Here is a 19,785-nt window from a genome sequence, read left to right on the forward strand (position 1 = left end):
AGAGCCCTTTTCTCCCCAGCACCACCTGGGGTGACAAGGAACAATGGTAATAAGCTGATGGAGAATAGGTTTAGGTTAGAGATCAGAAGGCAATATTTTACAGTTAGGGTGGCCAAAATCCAGAACCAACTTCCCAGGGAAGTGGTCCTCACCCCTACCTTGGGCAAATTCAAGAGGATGTTGGATGATCACCTGTCTGGGGTCTTGTGAACCCAGCAGTCATTCCTGCCTGTGGTAGTGGGTCAGGCTAGATGATCTGTTCAGGTTCCTCCTGACCTACTATGAAACTATGAAACCTTAGCGGAAGCTGTTAAATGTGAATTTTGGAGACAAAGTTTAAGATCCTATTTTTGTAAATATTAGCCAGTTTCAGTGCTATAAAAGGTAGTTTTGACAGAGTCTTCACTCTGTCACATCATTTTAAAGGCATTAATATCAGTGAAGTTACACTGATACACCTATACGGACTAACCATCCTAGGGAGTCTAGCAGCCACGTAAGATAAAATATACAGTTCTTGTAGACCCAATGTCTGCTGAGACACAGGCCTTGGTCATAAAAGCTGTTCACTTCTGTTAACTGAACCTCTCTGCAGGTGGAGAGATTGTTTCATCACAAATTCAACTAAACAAGAATTGAACAGCTTTCATTATTAGGACCTGTTTTTGTCCTTGTATCTTCCATTTTCCTGCTTATCTTGACTGCAGTGAAAATGTCTGTCTAAAAATTCATGTAGGGAATGACACTCGCTCTTCTTCACTCTATACTATGAGTCCATTTTCCTAGACACAATTCGTTCCAGCAGGCACAATGGAAAGCTGCAGAAGATGTTTGTTTATAGCCTGCCCATTAAGTTTTTACATATGCTTTCCAAAAATCTGGCTGTTGGCTCAAAATAAAAGACTCTGTGCACTCTACTTGTTAGTGCCTTGTTATATTGCCAATACTTGCCCAAGATATCTCCAGAAGGATGCTACGTATCATGGCCTTGAGTACATCCACCACATGTCAATAAAACAGATATTTTGAACTAATGTATTTGGGATATTTTCTACTAATCTGCCCATATTATTTATCAGAGCATCCCAGTAATTTTTATTCTATACTGGTCCTTAAAAAGGATTACAGTATCAGGACTTTCTAAATGCACCCAAACAGATGTGCAGCAATATTCAAGTGGTTCCAAACATTATTTCCACACAGACACTACTTAGGGATCTTTGAAATACTCCAATCAGAATATCTGTTAACCCACACTAACCTTTCCTATCACCTTGTTGGAGGTGTCTCTGGTGATACTGAGTCTCTTCCAAATTCGTTCTTGCCTTGTCCCACTCTTTGCTTTACTTCTTTTTCTCTGTTTACTTACAGTAGTAAAAGAAAGAAGCTGCTATCATTATTTGTTATTTCCCTGGCTTGATGGCTTCTGTCCTAAATGTGCTGTTGCTGTGGCCAGCTGCTCCATGGACCACACAGGAATTGTGAGGCGAGGGATAACAGGGAGACAGTTGGTGAGGCAAGAAGCTTCAAAGGAGTCAGCAGCTGCTTTCTCCACTCCCCAGCACTGTAGGGACTTTCCAGAAATGAGGGTGGAGCTTTGGCTGTCTTCCCTGACTCCTCCAGTTCCTCTACAGCACCCCCTTCTGCCTCTCTTCCACCCCTTCCTTCATAGGCCAGTGAATGGCAAAGGAAGAGATGGTCTTCATAGCTTGACTCTTCTCTGGTCAGATCTGGGATAGCACCTTGGATTTATTGGACCAAATTACTGCTGGTAATCCTGAAGTAGGATTTAGCATCAGAAATGTCATTGCATTGCTTCTGTGAAGTGTTGCTTCAAACTCTGAAGTCATTTGCATTTTAAATCTGTATTATCAGTTTGCTAAGTGGGCTTTGGGACCTGATGAATAAAACAGCTCTGCTGTAGAAACTGTTCCTGCCTGGAAAAGTCCAACAGACTTTCATAGAAATGAAGCCAATGGACTTGTACAGAAATAGAATAGGTTCTCCAGGATTTATTAGAGGGGGATATCCCTTCAGTAGAAGCATTAAACCAACCTATACAATTTAAGAGCGAATTATATCCCTGCCACACAGATAACTATATTCTAGTCAACTACATACAGGATATTTTCCTAAGAATTTGAATGAGGGCCCAATCGCTGCTTTATACACCTGCCATCCATTCATTTTTTACCAGATCACTTGTAGCTATGGGTTTATCTGGTGCTTTGTTTTTAAAACCACATGTTCAGTAATTCCAAAATAGGGTGACCCTTGGTGGGGTACAATGCATACCCCAAAACTGCTTCTATAGGGCAATTACTATTCCAGTCACTGTCCATTTGATGTCAGTGGAAGTTGTGTATAGAGACAGCTCGTGCACTGGGCACTTCACACATGCAAAAGCTGTGAAAAAGAGAAGCTAAGATCTATCATAATATTATCTCATTACCTTGCAGTATTGCAATTTCTGTGCAGGCTTTTAAGTGTAGTGCAATATTAAATGTCTTCACTGAAGGACAGCCAAGATGCTTGTGCTTTAGTTTTCACAAACACTTGTCAGAACCAAAAGAAAAAGCTTATTTTTCCAGTCCCCTAAATTCTCAGGGACTTGGGTATGCTGTTTTGGCTTTCTCTCTCGTCTCTTTTTATATTGGGCAAATGGTTTGGCTCTTAAATATTAAACCCAGGGCTAAGAAGGATCGACAAGATACATGGTTCTTTTTATTTCTAGCCTTATCATAACCTGCAGGTAAAAATCTATATTTTTTTTCTATTTTATTCTTTTTTATTTGGATTCTTATATTGTTTCCATCACTGGTGGTGGAATGCCTACTTGACTTTCTGCTATGTGGGTGAACAACTTCATTGGGTCAAATTATCTTTCTGATGCAGTCACATTGAAATAAAAACTTGAATTCAGTGGAGTTGCACAAATTGGAAATCATTGCTATACTGTTTCTACTGGGGCTCCTTGAATGATATTGGGAGCAAAACTATAGCAGAGGATTTCTTTACTTCAATTTTGTATTAGCCACCTGAGCTTTTATGTCCTGACGTATGTGTATTTTTTTTTAATTACCAGATAGCAAAGAGGGAGAGAGCGGAAGGTGCTGAATGTCTTGGTTTAGAACCTATCAATGTTATTTTATTTATTATTTTTTTCTAACTTTCAATTATCTCTTCTTTCCCTAGATGCCAATTAAGTGGATGGCTCTGGAGTGTATACACTACAGGAAATTCACCCATCAAAGTGATGTTTGGAGCTATGGTAAATTTCCTCTGTTACTGTGCTTAAGAATTCATCTCTTGTGTGATGCATTGAGCCAAGTTTGCGTGTGTGTATGTGTGTGAGCATGCACGTTACAGATGCTTATTTATCATCCTTTTTTTCTTAAAGGATTTTATACTATTGCCTTTCATTTCTGCTTGTTTAAAACATATATAAATCAAAATAGCATTTTTACCTGTCTCCTGTGTTATTTTCCTGTTTACTAAAATGCATTATCACAATGTCCCTGCTGGACTGCCTGCCGCAAGCTCTGGTTTGGTAGCAGTTTGGCCAATCATTGCGACAGAAAAAAGTTCCTTTTAGTTTAGCCACAGATTCGTTGAAATATGGCTGCAGGTCATAATTTTCTACAGTCCTTTGAAAATCTAACTCTAGAAGTCATGAATGTCAAAAAACATTATCTGGTTTATGGCAGTTTCTGTACTACCATCAGATAAAAGGGAATTTGTCACAACAGAACCAATACAGTGAGAGAGAGGCGAGAAAGAGAAGAGAAGCTGACTAATACAGGTTTGGATTAATTTGATAAACAGATTTGAAATTAGTTCGGAAAGGCCAGGCCACAAGGAATCTACTCCAATAATCACGTCTTCTGGTAACAGAGGAGTTTGCTTAACTGTTAACTATCATATCAGAATGAGCCGTTGTTTCATATTTCCATGGTGTTTTTCCTGTTTACTGTATCGGTAATGGCTGAACTAGTTAATCTGCAACTTTATAAGTAGATCTGTACCACATCAAACCCCTAACAGGCATTTAGAAATACTGGGCCTCATCTATTATTTCTGTTTCTAAATGACGTTGAAAAAAAAGATGCACAGTATCATCTGAAATCTCATTACTCACTCTTACCTGTGGGTAGAAGCAAAATACAGTTTGCTGTTGCTTGGTAGATAACTTCTTTCTGTCCAGCTGAGAAAGAAATACTATAGTTAAATTGTAAACACTAAGTAAAACAAGATTTTTTTTTCCCTCCCCAAAGCATGTTTGCTGCAATTAGCAAAATAGACATATTCATCCATTATTTATGCTGCCCAATTTAAAAACAGAAAGCCTGGCATATGTGTGTTTTAAAATTAAAAAAAACCAAAACAAATGACAAAGTTTAAGTGTTGCACATCAATGAAGAAGTGCATGTAGGAGAAAATGTATGTGTGTTATGGATGTCGATTGTTATCTATTTCTCCTTATATTAGTATGACAAAAATATGGTTGTCAGGTTTGAGTCATGTTTTAAGTGACCTTTGCGATAAAATAAAAGCAAAGCAAAGGAAACTTTAGGGAAACAGCAGCATTTTCAACATTGATGATTGTCTTTTGGGATAAATTCTGTTATTTATGATATGTAGTATTTATTTTCCTGCTTAGCTGCCAACAAATCCTGTGGTTATTCAAAAAGAGTCTCTTGGCTTTAAAGCATAGCACTATCATAACTCAAATCCATAACATGATCTAAAGAAAGAATAACACAACTGACTCAGTTTGACTTACAAGGCAAAGACAATGACATAATCATATTCAGTTCTGCACCTTTGTGGGAAATGGATGCTATAACTTAATGAACATCAGTGTTTTCCTCCCTTAAAATAATACTGTATGTCAGACATTCATTTTCTTTTTTGATAGGATAAAGAGCAGGGCATATTCTTTTGTTACAGCTTCCTTTTACTTTCCCACCAAGTATTTCTTCTAGGCTGTTTGTTCTTCTATTACTCCTATCTGTCATGCATTCTGTTAAACCAATAAAAACAAGAGAAATTCCTTCCCAGATTTCCAGTGCTCTTTAGATGGTGAATCCAACACACATCTGAACAAGCTATATCCACTTTTCATGTGCACCAATTCTAGGAATGAATCAGTTGTCTACATCACATTATAATCCAATATTGAGTCACTAACATACACTCTCCAAGGCATTTTTTAGAACTTAAAAGAACATGATCATAGTCTTAAATTCTTTTTTTCCCCTCCACAGGAGTTACTATCTGGGAGCTTATGACTTTTGGTGGAAAGCCCTATGATGGAATCCCAACACGGGAAATTCCTGACCTGTTGGAGAAAGGGGAAAGGTTGCCTCAGCCTCCCATCTGCACCATTGATGTTTACATGGTGATGGTGAAATGTGAGTAATTGTTGCTTTTAAACTTATTAGGGTTAGTGCTAGCAGAACCCGACTCCATTGCATCTGCAGTCACTAGCAGTACTGGGTAATAATGCAGAACAAGAGCTTCCTAATATATTGTAAATTACATTCGAACACTGCATGCACACTTTGCAATTGTAAAGGATATGAATTTAACCATGAAGGCTTGCGTTATCTCAGCTTCTTGTTATTGTCAGATGGTATCTCACATCCTTGCTATGAAGTCAAAATTGTATGATTGTTATTGTAAACCCTTGTCATTTCCATGACAATTATTTTGATGTTAAAAAGATAACATTAAATATAATTAAAATACATAGGTAGTTAGGTAGAGAGGGGTGCAAGGGGAAAAACTGGTTCCAGAACACTATTCCAATCATTGAGGAAAGAAACCCTTACTTTTTTTACTATTTTTATTATTATTACTAAAAAGAAACTGAATTGATATAAGAAGTCTAGCTGAGGATTTATTTTTGTTAGTGTTCCCAGTCACATCCAATACCCCTTGTATTTTAGCACAAGATGAAAATAGCGTGCATCTGGCTTCTCACATACCCTGCCACCCTTTCCCCCAGCACATTCATACTAGAAAAGTTATCCTCAAAGCTGAGGCTTCTAATTTAAAAAGAATTAGAAATGTCTCTGTGGTCTTCCTGACTTAATTTAAATGAGATTAACATACAGCCGCCTCATCCATCTGACATGGGCCTTTTCCTTTTAATTCAAACACAAAAAGTGAGAACAAAGAAATTAAACTGAAGGAGGCAAATATATATGCTTAATAAGAGACCTGGGACATCTCTCTTGTCAGACTTGCATTTCCAACATGTGTCTTGTAACATTACATGGGTATACTATATCACACAAGAATTCACTATTGAGATATAGTCTCGTTTCACCCCTAAACTGGCCAGATTGAATCCATCACTAGTCATTACTGATGGAAGTTTGCCACATATACAGTACAGGGATGTTTGGTGATTTCTGTTAGGCTAGTTTAATAGTTTAAATCTAATTCCCAGTGAGTAAGTGTATACATCATAAAAATCTTAACCCTTTGTATTAAGAGAGTCCCTCCTTGAGACTGCAGGCAGATTGGCCAAGCATGATATTAGGTTTGAAGTACTCTGATAGAGCACTGGGGGGTAATATGAATTTCAGCCTTATATACTGTACGTGATAAGTAGGTAAATAGGATCTGAGTCTCCAGCACACCAGTCTGTTACCTTTAGGATAAAATTTATACACATGAACAATTTAAATAGGGATAAGTGGAGGGAATTTTGTTCAACATATACTGACCTGTTCATTTATCTTGCACAACATTGATTCAAGGGCAACCTATCCCTTCTAACCTTTGATCATCTGTGGCTCAAATATTACTTTTATACAAATCACATGCATTGTCCTCCATAGATTAATTCCCCTTAATATATCACGTCTCCCCTAGAAATTAATTTGGTGCTTCTTATTCAGGCTGAATAAAACTCATGTCTGTGAACAGTCCTGTTGATAGCTGGCATGTTGATGTGCATAAGTTTTTTTGCTTATGAGTAAGCAGAATCAGGCTCACAGCAATTAATAGCCCTACTACATATGGGGAAAAAAAGAGGAGAGCATTGGATTATGATGTCATCCTCTAACATAATGGTGCCAACCATTTTGGCAAGTGTGCCATAAGTTAAGTCCAAAGTATGAAACAGTGCCACTCTAATAATCAGCTACTGCTGCTACCCAGTACCACTGAATCCTACTACCGCTGCTACTGGGACATGGCAATACTGAACTAGGCAGCACCTACTTCCACGGTTCCCACAAGGCTAAGCCTTCCAACCAACAATGACCCTCAACTTAGATCTCCTCAAATGCCACTCCAGTCCTTATCCCCTTCCCTTCCCCAAGTACCACCCTGGCTTCCATCACCAGTGTCCCCTTTAACTCAGTTCCCAGGCTTCATGTGCCAGACACACAAGCTGCCTGTGCCATTTGTGGCCCATGTGCCATGGGTTGGACACTACTTATCTAACACAAGAGCCTATAAATGGAGTAGTTGATTAGAACAGCTGAGCAACTGGGAAAGTTTCTCATTTGGATCAAGCATCAGGATATTCAAACAGAATGTGGGTTCTAATGGTTAAGAAGCATTCTACAGCATTAAAAGAAGATGCAAATAGATTGAGTATTCTGTCTTACAAAATATCCTACATGCTAAGAAAGTCTTAGCTTTTTTACTTCTTGGTCACCACTTCATCATAATAGGACTATAAAGAGATACAGTCCACTTCATTTAGACTTCCTGCTAAATAAAGACAAGTTCCTTGAAAACTGCTGACAGTATCTTTTATTAGGAAAGGCTAGCACTGAGAGAAAGTGACTGCTGTTGCTGTGCAGAATACACCCATTGGTTTGTTTTGTAGCAGACATTGAAAAGGAATGCTATTTTTCCTAATGGACTTTTCTGAAAGAATGAGGGGAAGAACTTGTAAGAAGTGTCCTTGTATGCTGAGATGAAGTGATCTCAATAATAGCAGTAGCCATCAGCAAGGCTTATGCTTGCAGCAGTATTGAGGATGTAAGCTCTAATACAGAATTACCTGAAAGGTGAAGAAGCAAACATAATGAAGAGGGCTTTCAGATTTGTTTAGCAGCTTTTATAATCAGAGATATTAGAAACAGTAGATCTGCTGAAAAAGGTTGTTTTATCTGACACAATGGCAGCATGTTGATTGTGCATAAAGGGTCCCAGTTGAGATCAAGACCTTATTATACTTAGGGTTGTACAGATCCTTAGTAAGACATAATCAGAAATAATTTGACAAGACAGACAAGGGAAGGGTGGAAAGGTGGTATTATTGTTCCCATTTAGGGATAGGCAACAGGGGCACTAAGGATTGAAGGTACTTGCCTAAGGTCACAGAAGAAAATAAATTAGAGACCAGGAATTGAACCCCATCTCTAGTGCATTAACTAAAAGATCAGGCTTTTTTCTATTTTAGATGCATTGTGTATTATTTTCTTCCCAAGTTTCTTGAACCCTTTAACTCTGTTTTTTTCTGTTGACTAAATACATCAAAGACAACTTTACATCTCAAACGTGGGATTGTTTTTCAGGTTATTCAGCACTGAATAAATTTTCTTGTTCTTAATAAACCAATTTTTATTCTTTACATTTGTTCCTAGGCTGGATGATTGATGCTGACAGTCGGCCTAAGTTCAAGGAGCTGGCTGCTGAATTTTCAAGAATGGCTCGAGACCCTCAAAGATACCTGGTTATTCAGGTCAGCAATTCTGAACATCTGCAAATAATTTTAATTCTGCCTATAGAGCTATGACACTGATGAATGTGCATCAGCAGGTCTTGCATCACCACTAACAGAGAACTGAAGTGATTGTAATACTATAAAATAGCTGAAAATATAGGCTTATGCCAAGATTTGACAAAATGAGCACCTGAAATTCAGCTCCTAGATCCATATTTAGGCCCATACCAAGATGGTCTAATTTTTCCAAAGCAGTGAGTGCCAAGCAACTTCTGTTGAAGTTATAGCATGGTATTAGTGTAGAAAATACTTAAAGCAGAGAACTGTATTTAGTATTACAATCAGAAGGAAACTCTAGTAAAGTGAAATTTGCCTGCAGGAAAGTCAAGTACAAGGCCTTCATCACCGGTTGAGAATAGTCAGTGCCTAGAGAAACTGTGTTCATAGCAGCTGCCTATGTACACCTCTTATGTGATACAGGAAAGTTATCTGCCCTGACCTTAGAGGTCTGCACACAAGGCTGTAATGGAAAGAGCCCTAAGTCTCTGTATTTGCTATAGCTTGCTAATCTCTGATGACCTGCCCAGGTATATATGGGATTTTGCTTTCCAGATCCTCTATGAGGCCTGGAACCTGAATCTCGTATGTGGGTGTAATGAGCTTCACCAATAATTTTCATGTTACGGTGCTACCAATTTGCAAAATAGCTCAAGCATCAGTGAGATGATTACTCCCTGTCCCCACCCCCTGATAGAGGCCTCTCAGTATCCAGTCCTTGGCTGGCATCCTCTCTCTTACATTGTGGTTTTTATCAGATTTTACCCCATCAAACTGAAAAGCACAAGGAAGGAGGATTTTCTTCTTTTTACTGAAGACATTCATTCAAAGAATTCAATACACTAATGCTTGATTCCCTGGGAAAAAAATGTTGACACGTTTTTAAGCACTGGGGCTATAATTTAGATTCAAGCCAAAGGAAATGAATCCATCTTTCTATGAAGTCAGTTTATAAGGTCTCCATCACTGTAATGCCTGAGCAATACAAAAGGAAATGTGATTACAAATAGCAACATCAATAAAATAATTGTTAAACACCAAAGGCCAAATCATGAAATCAATCTGACCCAGATTCTGATAGTCTTATTCTCCTTGAACAATCTTGTGGGGACTATTTGAGCAGTTAGATAGTAGTCAGCATGAGTAATGGCACCAGAATGTGTCCTTTTTCTAACAGTATTCCCTATTGACTTGAAAGGGGAGTTCTGCTTTAAAAAATTGCTATAGCCCCAAAAAATTTTAATTGATTTTACTGGCTAATATTTTCCCATATTCCTTACACTTCTTTTCATTATATTTTAATATAATTCTTGAGGGGTTTTGTTACATAATTTGAAGAGTACCATATTTTACCATTTTACGCCAGCCATCTGGCTTCTTTTGTGGCCTGGCTGGACCGTAAAGGCTAAATATTCCTCTACACTCAGTAATATCACTGCCCTCATAAAAAGCCCAATAATAATGTAATCAGGAATGATAATTTTTCTGTGGCATTTTTTAACCAACCTATACGATTCTCTACAAGAGATATTTTTATCATTTATGATCTACAGTAAGACGTAAGTTTCCAGTGTTGTTGTCATTCACTTTTAATTTATGTTAGTTTTCATAGTTTCTATAATATAAGCAGAATTTTGATCTTTGTTTATACGGCTCCTAGCACAGTAGGACTGTGATCCCTTACTGGGAACCCTGGGTGCTACTACAACACAGTAGCATTTTTGTTGTTTGTTTTATTCTAACCCAGTTCAGTTTCTTTTGGTTCTATCCCTATTAAATTCTTTATGTCCTTCCCCACAGATAAGAGGGAAATTTAGTCCCATGAGATCTCAAAGGCACAAATGGAAAAGAAAAAACAAAAAAAACCTAAAGCATACAAAAGGACCCAGCAGTTTCCATGTCATTCTTTGTTTCTGTGTGAGCATTAATATCTCAAATATTTCTCCAAATACATCAAGCCTTGTCAGAAGCTGGTCAACTGGGTCACACATTGAGTTTTGCTTTAAAGAAGAAAGAAAAAAGTTCAATAACAGGAGTGCCAAAATTGTTTGGTGTAATTTAGATAGTTATTCCCTTTCTGTCAGCAGATTCCCAGCAAAATAAATTATGCAGCCATAGTGACATTGCACATGAAAAGTAATATTTGTTGGTTTTGTGTTGTGATGGAGAGGGTGTATGAAGGGTGAGTGCCCCAGCCCAGAGAATTAATTAATCCGTTTGTTATCTTCCTCCAAATCATGGGATACATTCAGGGTGATGATCGTATGAAGCTTCCAAGCCCTAATGACAGCAAATTCTTCCAAAATCTACTGGATGAGGAGGACCTGGAAGATATGATGGATGCTGAAGAATATCTTGTTCCACAAGCGTTTAACATCCCTCCTCCCATCTACACTTCCAGGGCAAGAATTGACTCCAACAGGGTAAGAGCAACCTCTGCTAAAAAGCATGGAGAGAATATTATGTAGTCTAGTCAAACATAATCCTGAGTTACTCTGCAAACTTGAAGCCTAAAGTGTCTAGAGAGTGACTATAAAAATGGCATCACTGGGTCCCTGTTTATTGCATCTCGTGAATTCCAAATGAATAGGACAGCTCAGAAGTGAGAAAAGATATGTTTTGAACAGTTGACTGAAAGCTCAAATGGGGCTTGTAAAGTTAAGCTGCATTCTTTCTGGATTTTGCCTCCTCCTGGCCAGGAATAAAGATCCTATTGCTCTGAGTGTTCCTTAATGGAAACCCATGCAACCTCTTTATCTTGAAAGGGATTATACAGGTGTAACTGAGGGCAGCTGGTTTGTTGTGGACAATCCTGTTGGAGCATCAGGGCTAGGGAGAGACATTCAAAAAGCCTGAGCCTGAATTGATTCAATCTTTGCAGGTTAGTGTAACCTGGCTGGGCTACATCACTTTGTAACTGCACAGACATCCCAAACATGCAGGCATATTCCGCAGTGGCTCACACTAGAAGCTGAGGGGTGCTAGAGCAGCCCTCCCTTCCCTTGTACAGGGCTGAGCTGAGGGGGGCCATGGCCAGGCCCTGGCAGGACACTCTGATTAGGAGGTGTTCCTCCACTTCTGACCAGCCCAGCAGGGAATTGATAATGGCGTTTATCAGCCCTAACTCAGTGTTTATCACCTCATTAAAAAAACAACAGAGGGACATTACCAACTACCTGTTGATTCTCTCTTTGTTCTGTCTGCCATAGCACAGACCATAGCCATCATGTGATCTGATAGCTAATGCTGAGAGGTGTCTGTAAGGCAGAGGGGATGGGGAAGAGAGGGGGGAGCAGGGACGCCTGCAGTCTGTGCCAAGCTGCAGCAAGGGAGCAGAGGGGAGGGGCCAGCCCTGCTTTGGAGCAGAGTGCTCCACCCAACCCAAAGAACATGCCGGAATGCTTGGGGTGTCTGGTTTATCTTAAACCAGGAAGGGGTCTGGGACAGATATTGCATAAACTGGTTTGACCCAGATCAATTAAGTCTGATACTACATTCAACCAGGTTTATCTCAAACCAGTTTCGGCCATTTTCAAACTAGTTTATGTGCACTGAGCATCTGTTCTGTTACAGGTTTAAACCAGCTTGTGATCACTTACACCATTTTCTGTGTAATGTCTATCCCTAGCCCATGAGGCAGGTTGGAATCTAGCTGCTTCTCCTGTCTGTGGCTCCTATTCCCCTGTTGTCTGAGTGCCTCCCAAGTTTTCATGTATTTTTTCTCACAACCTTCCAAGGAGGTATGGACATGCTGTTATCTCCATTTGACAGATGGGATACAGGAGGGTTAGTGACTCATGCAAGGTCACTAGGGAAGTCTACCGCAGAGCCAGGAACTGAACCCACCCATGGCTCCTGAGCTGCTGGCTACCTGCCTAGTCATGGGACCATACCTTCTTCCTTTTTCCATTAGTGCACTGGCTTTGCTGGTCTAACAGGAGATTTACACTTTAAAAAAGTGTTTTCACCAAAGCAAGGAAGTAAGGCTTCAAATGCAAAGGAATTAGAAGTATTTAATCAGGTCTATAAAGGCTAACAGTGGAAGAATCACAGTGGAGGGACAAATCAGAAAGAGTACTTAACTCAAGGAAATATTTTAGTATATGCTGGAATCCTAATGAAACTGAGCGGAACCTCTGCATGTGCTTAAAGCTAAGCATAAGCTTACATGGTTTCCTGAATCAGGATAATTGTTTAGAGACTTATTTATGGAGCCATAGCTGAGGCTGAGCCAAACTGTCCAAGTGTATTCAGTGAATAAAACTGGACTGTAAATTTGGCAAGAATATGGCATAACTATCAATATTATTGTTTACTTCTATATTTTGATTGACAGGGAAACATTTTTTTTTGTGGTTTAGAAATATTCTTTTGAATCCTCTATAGTCCAGACTGTTCCAGATTTATGAGTGGGAATAGACTGATCACATTGCACATGAATGGCAATAAATAGTACTTATGAAAAGTAATCTGTAAAAGAGCAGAACAGTGCTACATCTAGATACTGCCACCCAAAGTACCTTATTCTGCATAAAGTCATTCTGTTTCTCATGGCATAAGGTGGTAATTAATCGACAAAAAGGAGGTCCAAAATCTACCCCCTCCTAAAATGTCAGCATATTTTAAATATTCTGCCATTGTTTTTAATTAGATACATGGAACTTATTTTAGTCATCAACAAAAGTGTGTAATTGAGGTTCAGTTCCACTTGCAACTTCTCTTCTTAAAGTCACTGCCAGCCTAGACTTAGAACTCATGTTTAATGCTCATGCTGAGCTGAAATGAGTTCATTTTACTCTCATTTTCCTCCAGAGAGGTTCTGTTTCCATTTTTGCCAACTTCTAATGAAACTGTGAGAAGAAAAAGACAGTGGGTACCTGCACATTTTAAGATCTAGTTCTGCTCTCATATAGGGACTGATGTAAATCAGGAGGAACTCCACTGACTGGACTGGAGTTACAGCATTTACCCTGATGTGAGGAGATATATGGGGCCCTTACTATACAGGCACCACGGTATTTACTTCACCCATAACATACTGAAAAGGGCAATACTGCTAATATCAGAGCCAATTTAAACTGAAAAGTACTGATGTGAAAATGGCACCTCCATTTTCAGTAGCTGCCTTCCCCATCTATCTTCAGAGCCAGCCTGACAGAGGAGTTGGTCTGAGCTCAGGGAATTAATTCCAGCAAAGAAAACATTGTGAATGTTCTGAGATAGTCTCTTAAATGTGCTGTTTGAGCAGTCAGCACGCTTGCCAGGTTATGCATGGAAGGTAAACACAAAACACAGTCCAAGTGAATTTATCTAAAAAATTGAAGTGGCTTTTTATAGCATTAATGTAGCCTAAGATCCCAGTCATGCAGCTGCATACATAGGTGTGGGTCCTTTGAAGCCCTTGGGGCTCCGTGTGGGTGCAGGAATGGGGCCCTAGTCATTCTGAATGCCACAAGGAGAGGCTCCATCTCCTCCTTATCTCTTACAATCACTCTCAGTTTCCCATCTTGGTGTGAGACTGTGATCCTTTTTGCTGAAGTCAGTGGGGGTTTTAACATCCAATTTAATGACAGTAGCTCATTCTCCTTATCTCCATAGCTCTGTACTGGTGTGAATTTCCCTACCATATCATGTAGAAATGGAGGTTTTTTACTACTCCTGATATTCAGCTTTTCCAGTGGTTTACATACTCTGAGCCAAGCCTTCTGGGCCAGGTAATCATTGAGGTAGCGGGTAGGGAGCCTGCATCCAGTATTCACATCCCCTGATTGCAGCATACTATACTCCATAGGGGCTCCATTCACAGCTGAGGATGTGGCTGAAGAATGTACAACTAATATAGAATACCAGCTGTTGGAATCACTGGAGACTGACTTCTGTCATGTGCGGGGGTATTAATTAACCTTTATAACCCTGAGCCATATTCAATGTCTTGGGTCAGGAAATAAAATTCAGTCTCTTCCTAGAAATGCCACATGTCTTAAATGTATTTGTAAAAGCTACCAACCAGAAGCCACGCAGGCATGTGTGCAAATATAGGTCAATTCAGATTGCAATAGGGCAATATTAGTGCACTGCTAGAGCAGCTTAGTGGTGAACAGGACTCATTGTACACAGTAGCCATAGAAAAAAAAGGTGTTCCCCACTCTCCTTCCTCCTTCCCCTGAAATAAACTGTTGTGCTTTCTGCTCTGCAGTAATGCAGAAGATTTAATATCTTGTATAAAAGAATATTCCATAGAGACTAGATCCTCAATATATTGATTGTTCCACCACTGACCCTTCATGTAGATTTAAAACAAAATGCACTATAGCTCCATTAATATGTACTCTTTCTATTCAGTGTGGTTTAAGCACAGATGAATGTCAGTTGCAAGAACTGCACAGTGATTACTTTCAAGTTCAATCTGTCCAATGGTCTGAGTCTAGCTTTTTCTTTTTCCTTTGGGTAACTTTGATTTATGTTTGTTTGGTGTAATGAATATTAATATTAAATGATCTCATTATGATCATTGCTATTACCATAAATACTGAATAAATTGATGCAGCTTAGGCAGTTTATGTTCATTGTTACTGGAAAATTAAATTTTATGTAAAAATCTCCATACTGGTTGGTAAGGCAAGACACAGAGGCAAAAGCTACAAAATCTTCAAGTCATTCCTAAAGGACCTTGAAAGATATGGCATACACCATCTGGTCCTGCAGCTATTCTGATTGTCTTTAATTTAAAAAATAATAATAATTTTAAAAAAATGCATGCATACCATAGGAATCTAATATACTCTTTCTTGAAGCATCATCCTTTTGGCTTAAATTTTATAGCCGAACAATTCTAGTAGGAAGAGATGAAAAATTTCAGTTAAGAAAAGAGAGATTATGACCCTCTTTTACTTAGATGGTAGGCATCCCTTTGTTAAAGAAGGCTCTGGTGTTTTTGCTGTATGATCTGAATCCTAAATCCCTGTGTTCTGGTACATGGGTTAGACACTAATCAAAGCAGGTAACTAAAAATAGCCCAGTTTCATATCAATTAGTACCAGGGACAGAACCTACGGAAAAGGAGGAAATCTTATTAGTGGAGTTTCCCTTGTGCCAGAATAAATAGTGTATTGCATGCAGATGTGTGCAAATTTTGGCATCTTAGGGAGGGGGGAAGGGGATGCCAAGCACTGGAGAGTGTTATTTTAATTTAATTTACCCACATACAAGCCACTCTTCTAGCACAGGCTCTCTGTACATAGACCACTACTGTTGTGGAACAGGCTCCTTTGGGGCACCATTGTGGTGCCCCTCTAAATGGTGCTTGTTGATTTAGGACCACTATTACATTATTGATTGTATGCCTGATCCCTTAGGATCTGTTGCAAAATGCTGAAGCCACAAGACCAGAGTTTTTACACTGGTTTCAAGGTCTCCTGTTATTCAGCCACCACATACATGCTTTGGCTTCCTAGCAGCAGGACTATTGGTCCATGTTACCAGAGCTGCTCTGCCTATTGCTGAAACCTAGGTTTCCCCCTCCCACTCCCCCACTTATAAAAAATGCTAGCAGTTAATCCTGCATTTAGTGTATCTTTTGGGTGGGGGACACACTGAGTTCTTAATGAGAAGTGTGAGCTTTCCATGGAAAATTTCCACTTTTACTTGAAAAGTGTGAAAGCCAAAAGTACCAAAATCAGCAAGGAGATTAACAACTGGCAAGTTTCTTGTTCTTCTTCTAGCCTAGCAGAAACGTTTGTGAATTATCCCATGTTTTTTGGAAGGCTAACCACATCTACCACAGTGCTTAAATAACATTTTGTGTTCCCAATCATACAATTAGGTTCAAATGGTTAATATACTGTTTAAACAGGACAGAGGAAGGCTGCTCTTATCTTAGTGTTTGTACATTACACTGCTTTTACCTCTCAAGCCTTGGCTGATTCCCACTGAAATCTTTTTACTCTGTTTATTACCTGCTCCTAAAGCTGTCTTTATTATTGTATTCCAACCACTGTGTGGAATTATAGAATTATATTCCATACACTTTATTATAGAAACCATTCTTGCAACTAGGCCAAAAAAGCAATTCCACCATGAAACAGGGCAAAGTCTCACCTAGGATTTTAGCTTGTTTTAAAACTACACAAATGTGGGGGGTTAAAAGTTACAAGAGAGAACATTAAAGTTTAGAATGATCATGAATGATGTTTTACCCTGATGCAGCAGCTTTAATCCCAGAGCACATTCCGTATAACTACATAGCTCACACAGTTGGGACATTTGCCATTTGGAGGCCACCAGAGCTAAATAACTTCAGTGTAGATTTTAGCAGCAGTGGTGATTTTTACAGGAGCTGCAGAGCCTCAAAAATGGAGGAGGGAAGTATAGATTTCAAGAACATTAGCAAATTAACATGAGCTTATCAGTACCTGTGGAGACACTCCTCCTCTCTTTTTCCACTCTCCATGCTGGGAGTGGAGCTGCTATTTTCTGTAATAAAGGGCTACTGCTCACATTTTTTCTGTCTAATATGCACACAGAGGTATACAGGGCCTTTGAAATGTAGCCATCTGGGAGCATGGAAGGCAGCAACCGACTTGTGTGCAATACAACTGTATTGGGGAAGGAAAATGTGGAAGGAAGTGGGAACTTTTGTGTAGACCATTCTACCAAGTAGAAACAAATTATGGTCCCTATTTTAAAATCATGTATTGTGAGTAAGCATAGTGATACATTAAATGACACCACCTGAAGATCTGGCCCAGTGGGTCCTGTTTTGCTGTGGTGGTGCTGGTTTTCTAGTCGTTCATTGAAAGTTTGCCAGGTGATAAGACCATGGAGAGAGGGATTCTGCCCAAAGTCAATAATTTCTAGACAGACTATGACTCTACCTCTTTCTTTAAAGTCTAATCCAAAAGGCTCACTAGTATTAAACAACATGGCAGTTGGAAAGATATGTATCTAAGATAACTGCCAGCATATGGCAGAGCAGGATTTATGCAACAAAAAACATACTGTGGTTCTCTGGTTTAGTTCCGAAGTTTAAGAAGAATTTTTCACATTGTTTTACATTTAATTATCCCTTCCTATCACTTAATGACAAGCATTAACCATGTAATTAAACGCACTGTAATTGTAAGGACTATGTAAGTACACACAAATTTTAAAACTGCCTTTAAAATATGATAATCACACAAATGGTGGTATGGGTGTTGTAAAAAAAAAACCCCACATACACAAATGAGAAAAATTCTCAAACAAAGTGTAGGGTGCTTATAGGATCTGGGTCATAATAACATTCATAACTGAGAAAATAGCCTTCCCCTTGAGTCATACTCTCCAAAGCATCTATAATATATTTTCTCCTTCTCTGGAGCCATGGGGATAGAATACCATTTGTACTAGAGACGTGTACTGGGGTACAATGGGAATAAAAATCTGCCTTAATTCCCTCTGTGGGCTATTCAATTTTATAGCTATGCTTGTAGGAGTAAGCAGATTCTGTATGCAGCCAGTTGCAACCTCTGCCAGGGGAAGATGAGTCATGGTGAGATCCTCAGCTAGAATCTCACATCATGTTGGCCATCCTAAGCACAAAAGGCAGAGGGATGTGGTTGTTGCTGAGGAGTCAAGGAGTCAGGTCTTAACTAGGAGGAGATAAGAAACAGATTGTCAGCCTTCATCCTGAGGTTTTCATAACCATTCGGATGCCTGTATTACAGTGCCCTTAAGTAAACTCTCGGCTTGTGGTTTTTTGCAGTGAATAGGAGAATACAGTAAATATTTTGGCTCATGACATATGATCCGGAATAGAATCCAGCCCTTCCTCCTACATGTGTGTTGGCTCTGTGGGGCTGATAGCAGACATGGCTGTATGCATACCTTTTCTTAAGATTAAGAAGAATAATTATGATAATCTAGACATAACACAGCCCAGAGAAACCTGCCCGTTAATTTCTGCATCAAAACTATAACTAGTGTTTGAGCTAGAGCGTATCTTTTAGAAAAATATTCTCTCTTTATTTAATGACTGTTAGTGATAGAGAATCCATTGCAGCCTTAGATAAATTATTCCAGGGGGCATTTATCCTCGCAGTTTAAAGAATCCTGCTTTATTCTCAGTCTGAAAGTGGTTAGCTCCATTTTTTCGAGCTGAAATTTGTCTAGCTTCAGTTTCCAGTCATTGGATACTATAAATACCATTTTTCCTGATAGATGAAAAAGCTGCCCAATATCAGAACTCTCTTCTGGTTAGGGAGCAGATTTGCTGAGCAAAATGGTGCCATGTGTAAATACTTACTGTTGGGAGTAGAACTGCATCTTGACCACAAGATGAATGTGAGCCACCAATGCAATGCTGCAGCTGGCAAAGCAAATAAAACCCTGGCTTGCTTCTACTGATGTATCTCAAACAAGACCCAAGATGTCATTCTGCCTTACTCAACCTTGGTGAGGCTGCAGCTGGAGTATTGCATCCAGTTCTGGGCTCCACACTTCAAAAAGGACGTGAAGAAGCTCAAGAGAGTCCAAAGGAGAGCCACATGCATGATCAGAGGCCAGGAGAGGAGGCCTTAAGAGGAGAGGCTGAGAGACATGGACTCTTCAGCTTGGAAAAGCATAGGCTCAGAGGGGACATGGTGGCAGCCTATATGTACATTGGGGTATAAATCAGGACCTGGGAGAATGTCTGTTCACTAGGGCTCCCCTAGGAAAGACTAGGTCCAACGGTCACAAACTGCTGGAAGAACATTTTAGACTGGACATAAGGAAAAACTTCTTTACTGTCTGAGTCTCCAGAGTTTGAAACAGGCCCCCTCAAAAGTGGTACAAGCATCTACTCTGGTCAAGTTCAAGTTGCGCTTGGATGCTTACCTTGCTGGGATCATTGGACCCCAGCTGACTTCCTGCCTTTTGGGTAGAGGGCTGGACCCGATGATCTTGTGATGTCCCTTCCAGCCCTAATGTCTATGAAATCTATGACATCTATGAAATAGTCCTTTTTTATTTCAGTTGGATTTTTTTGCTGTTTGTAAGCTACTCTATTTCTTCAA

At 39.4% G+C, this 19,785-nt stretch overlaps 1 protein-coding gene across 1 annotated transcript in view; it reads left to right on the forward strand.

Annotated features, from left to right (window-relative positions):
* Positions 1-19,785, forward strand: part of ERBB4 (erb-b2 receptor tyrosine kinase 4) — an 819,609-nt gene that overhangs the window by 774,169 nt on the left and 25,655 nt on the right. The window contains exons 23-26 of the mRNA XM_025202487.1: positions 3,196-3,271; positions 5,268-5,414; positions 8,616-8,713; positions 11,005-11,175. Coding sequence (XP_025058272.1) covers positions 3,196-3,271; positions 5,268-5,414; positions 8,616-8,713; positions 11,005-11,175 — 492 coding nt within the window. The remainder of the gene's footprint in view (positions 1-3,195; positions 3,272-5,267; positions 5,415-8,615; positions 8,714-11,004; positions 11,176-19,785) is intronic.

This window comes from Alligator sinensis, unplaced genomic scaffold (assembly GCF_000455745.1).
Source record: "Alligator sinensis unplaced genomic scaffold, ASM45574v1 scaffold730_1, whole genome shotgun sequence".
NCBI lineage: Eukaryota > Metazoa > Chordata > Crocodylia > Alligatoridae > Alligator > Alligator sinensis.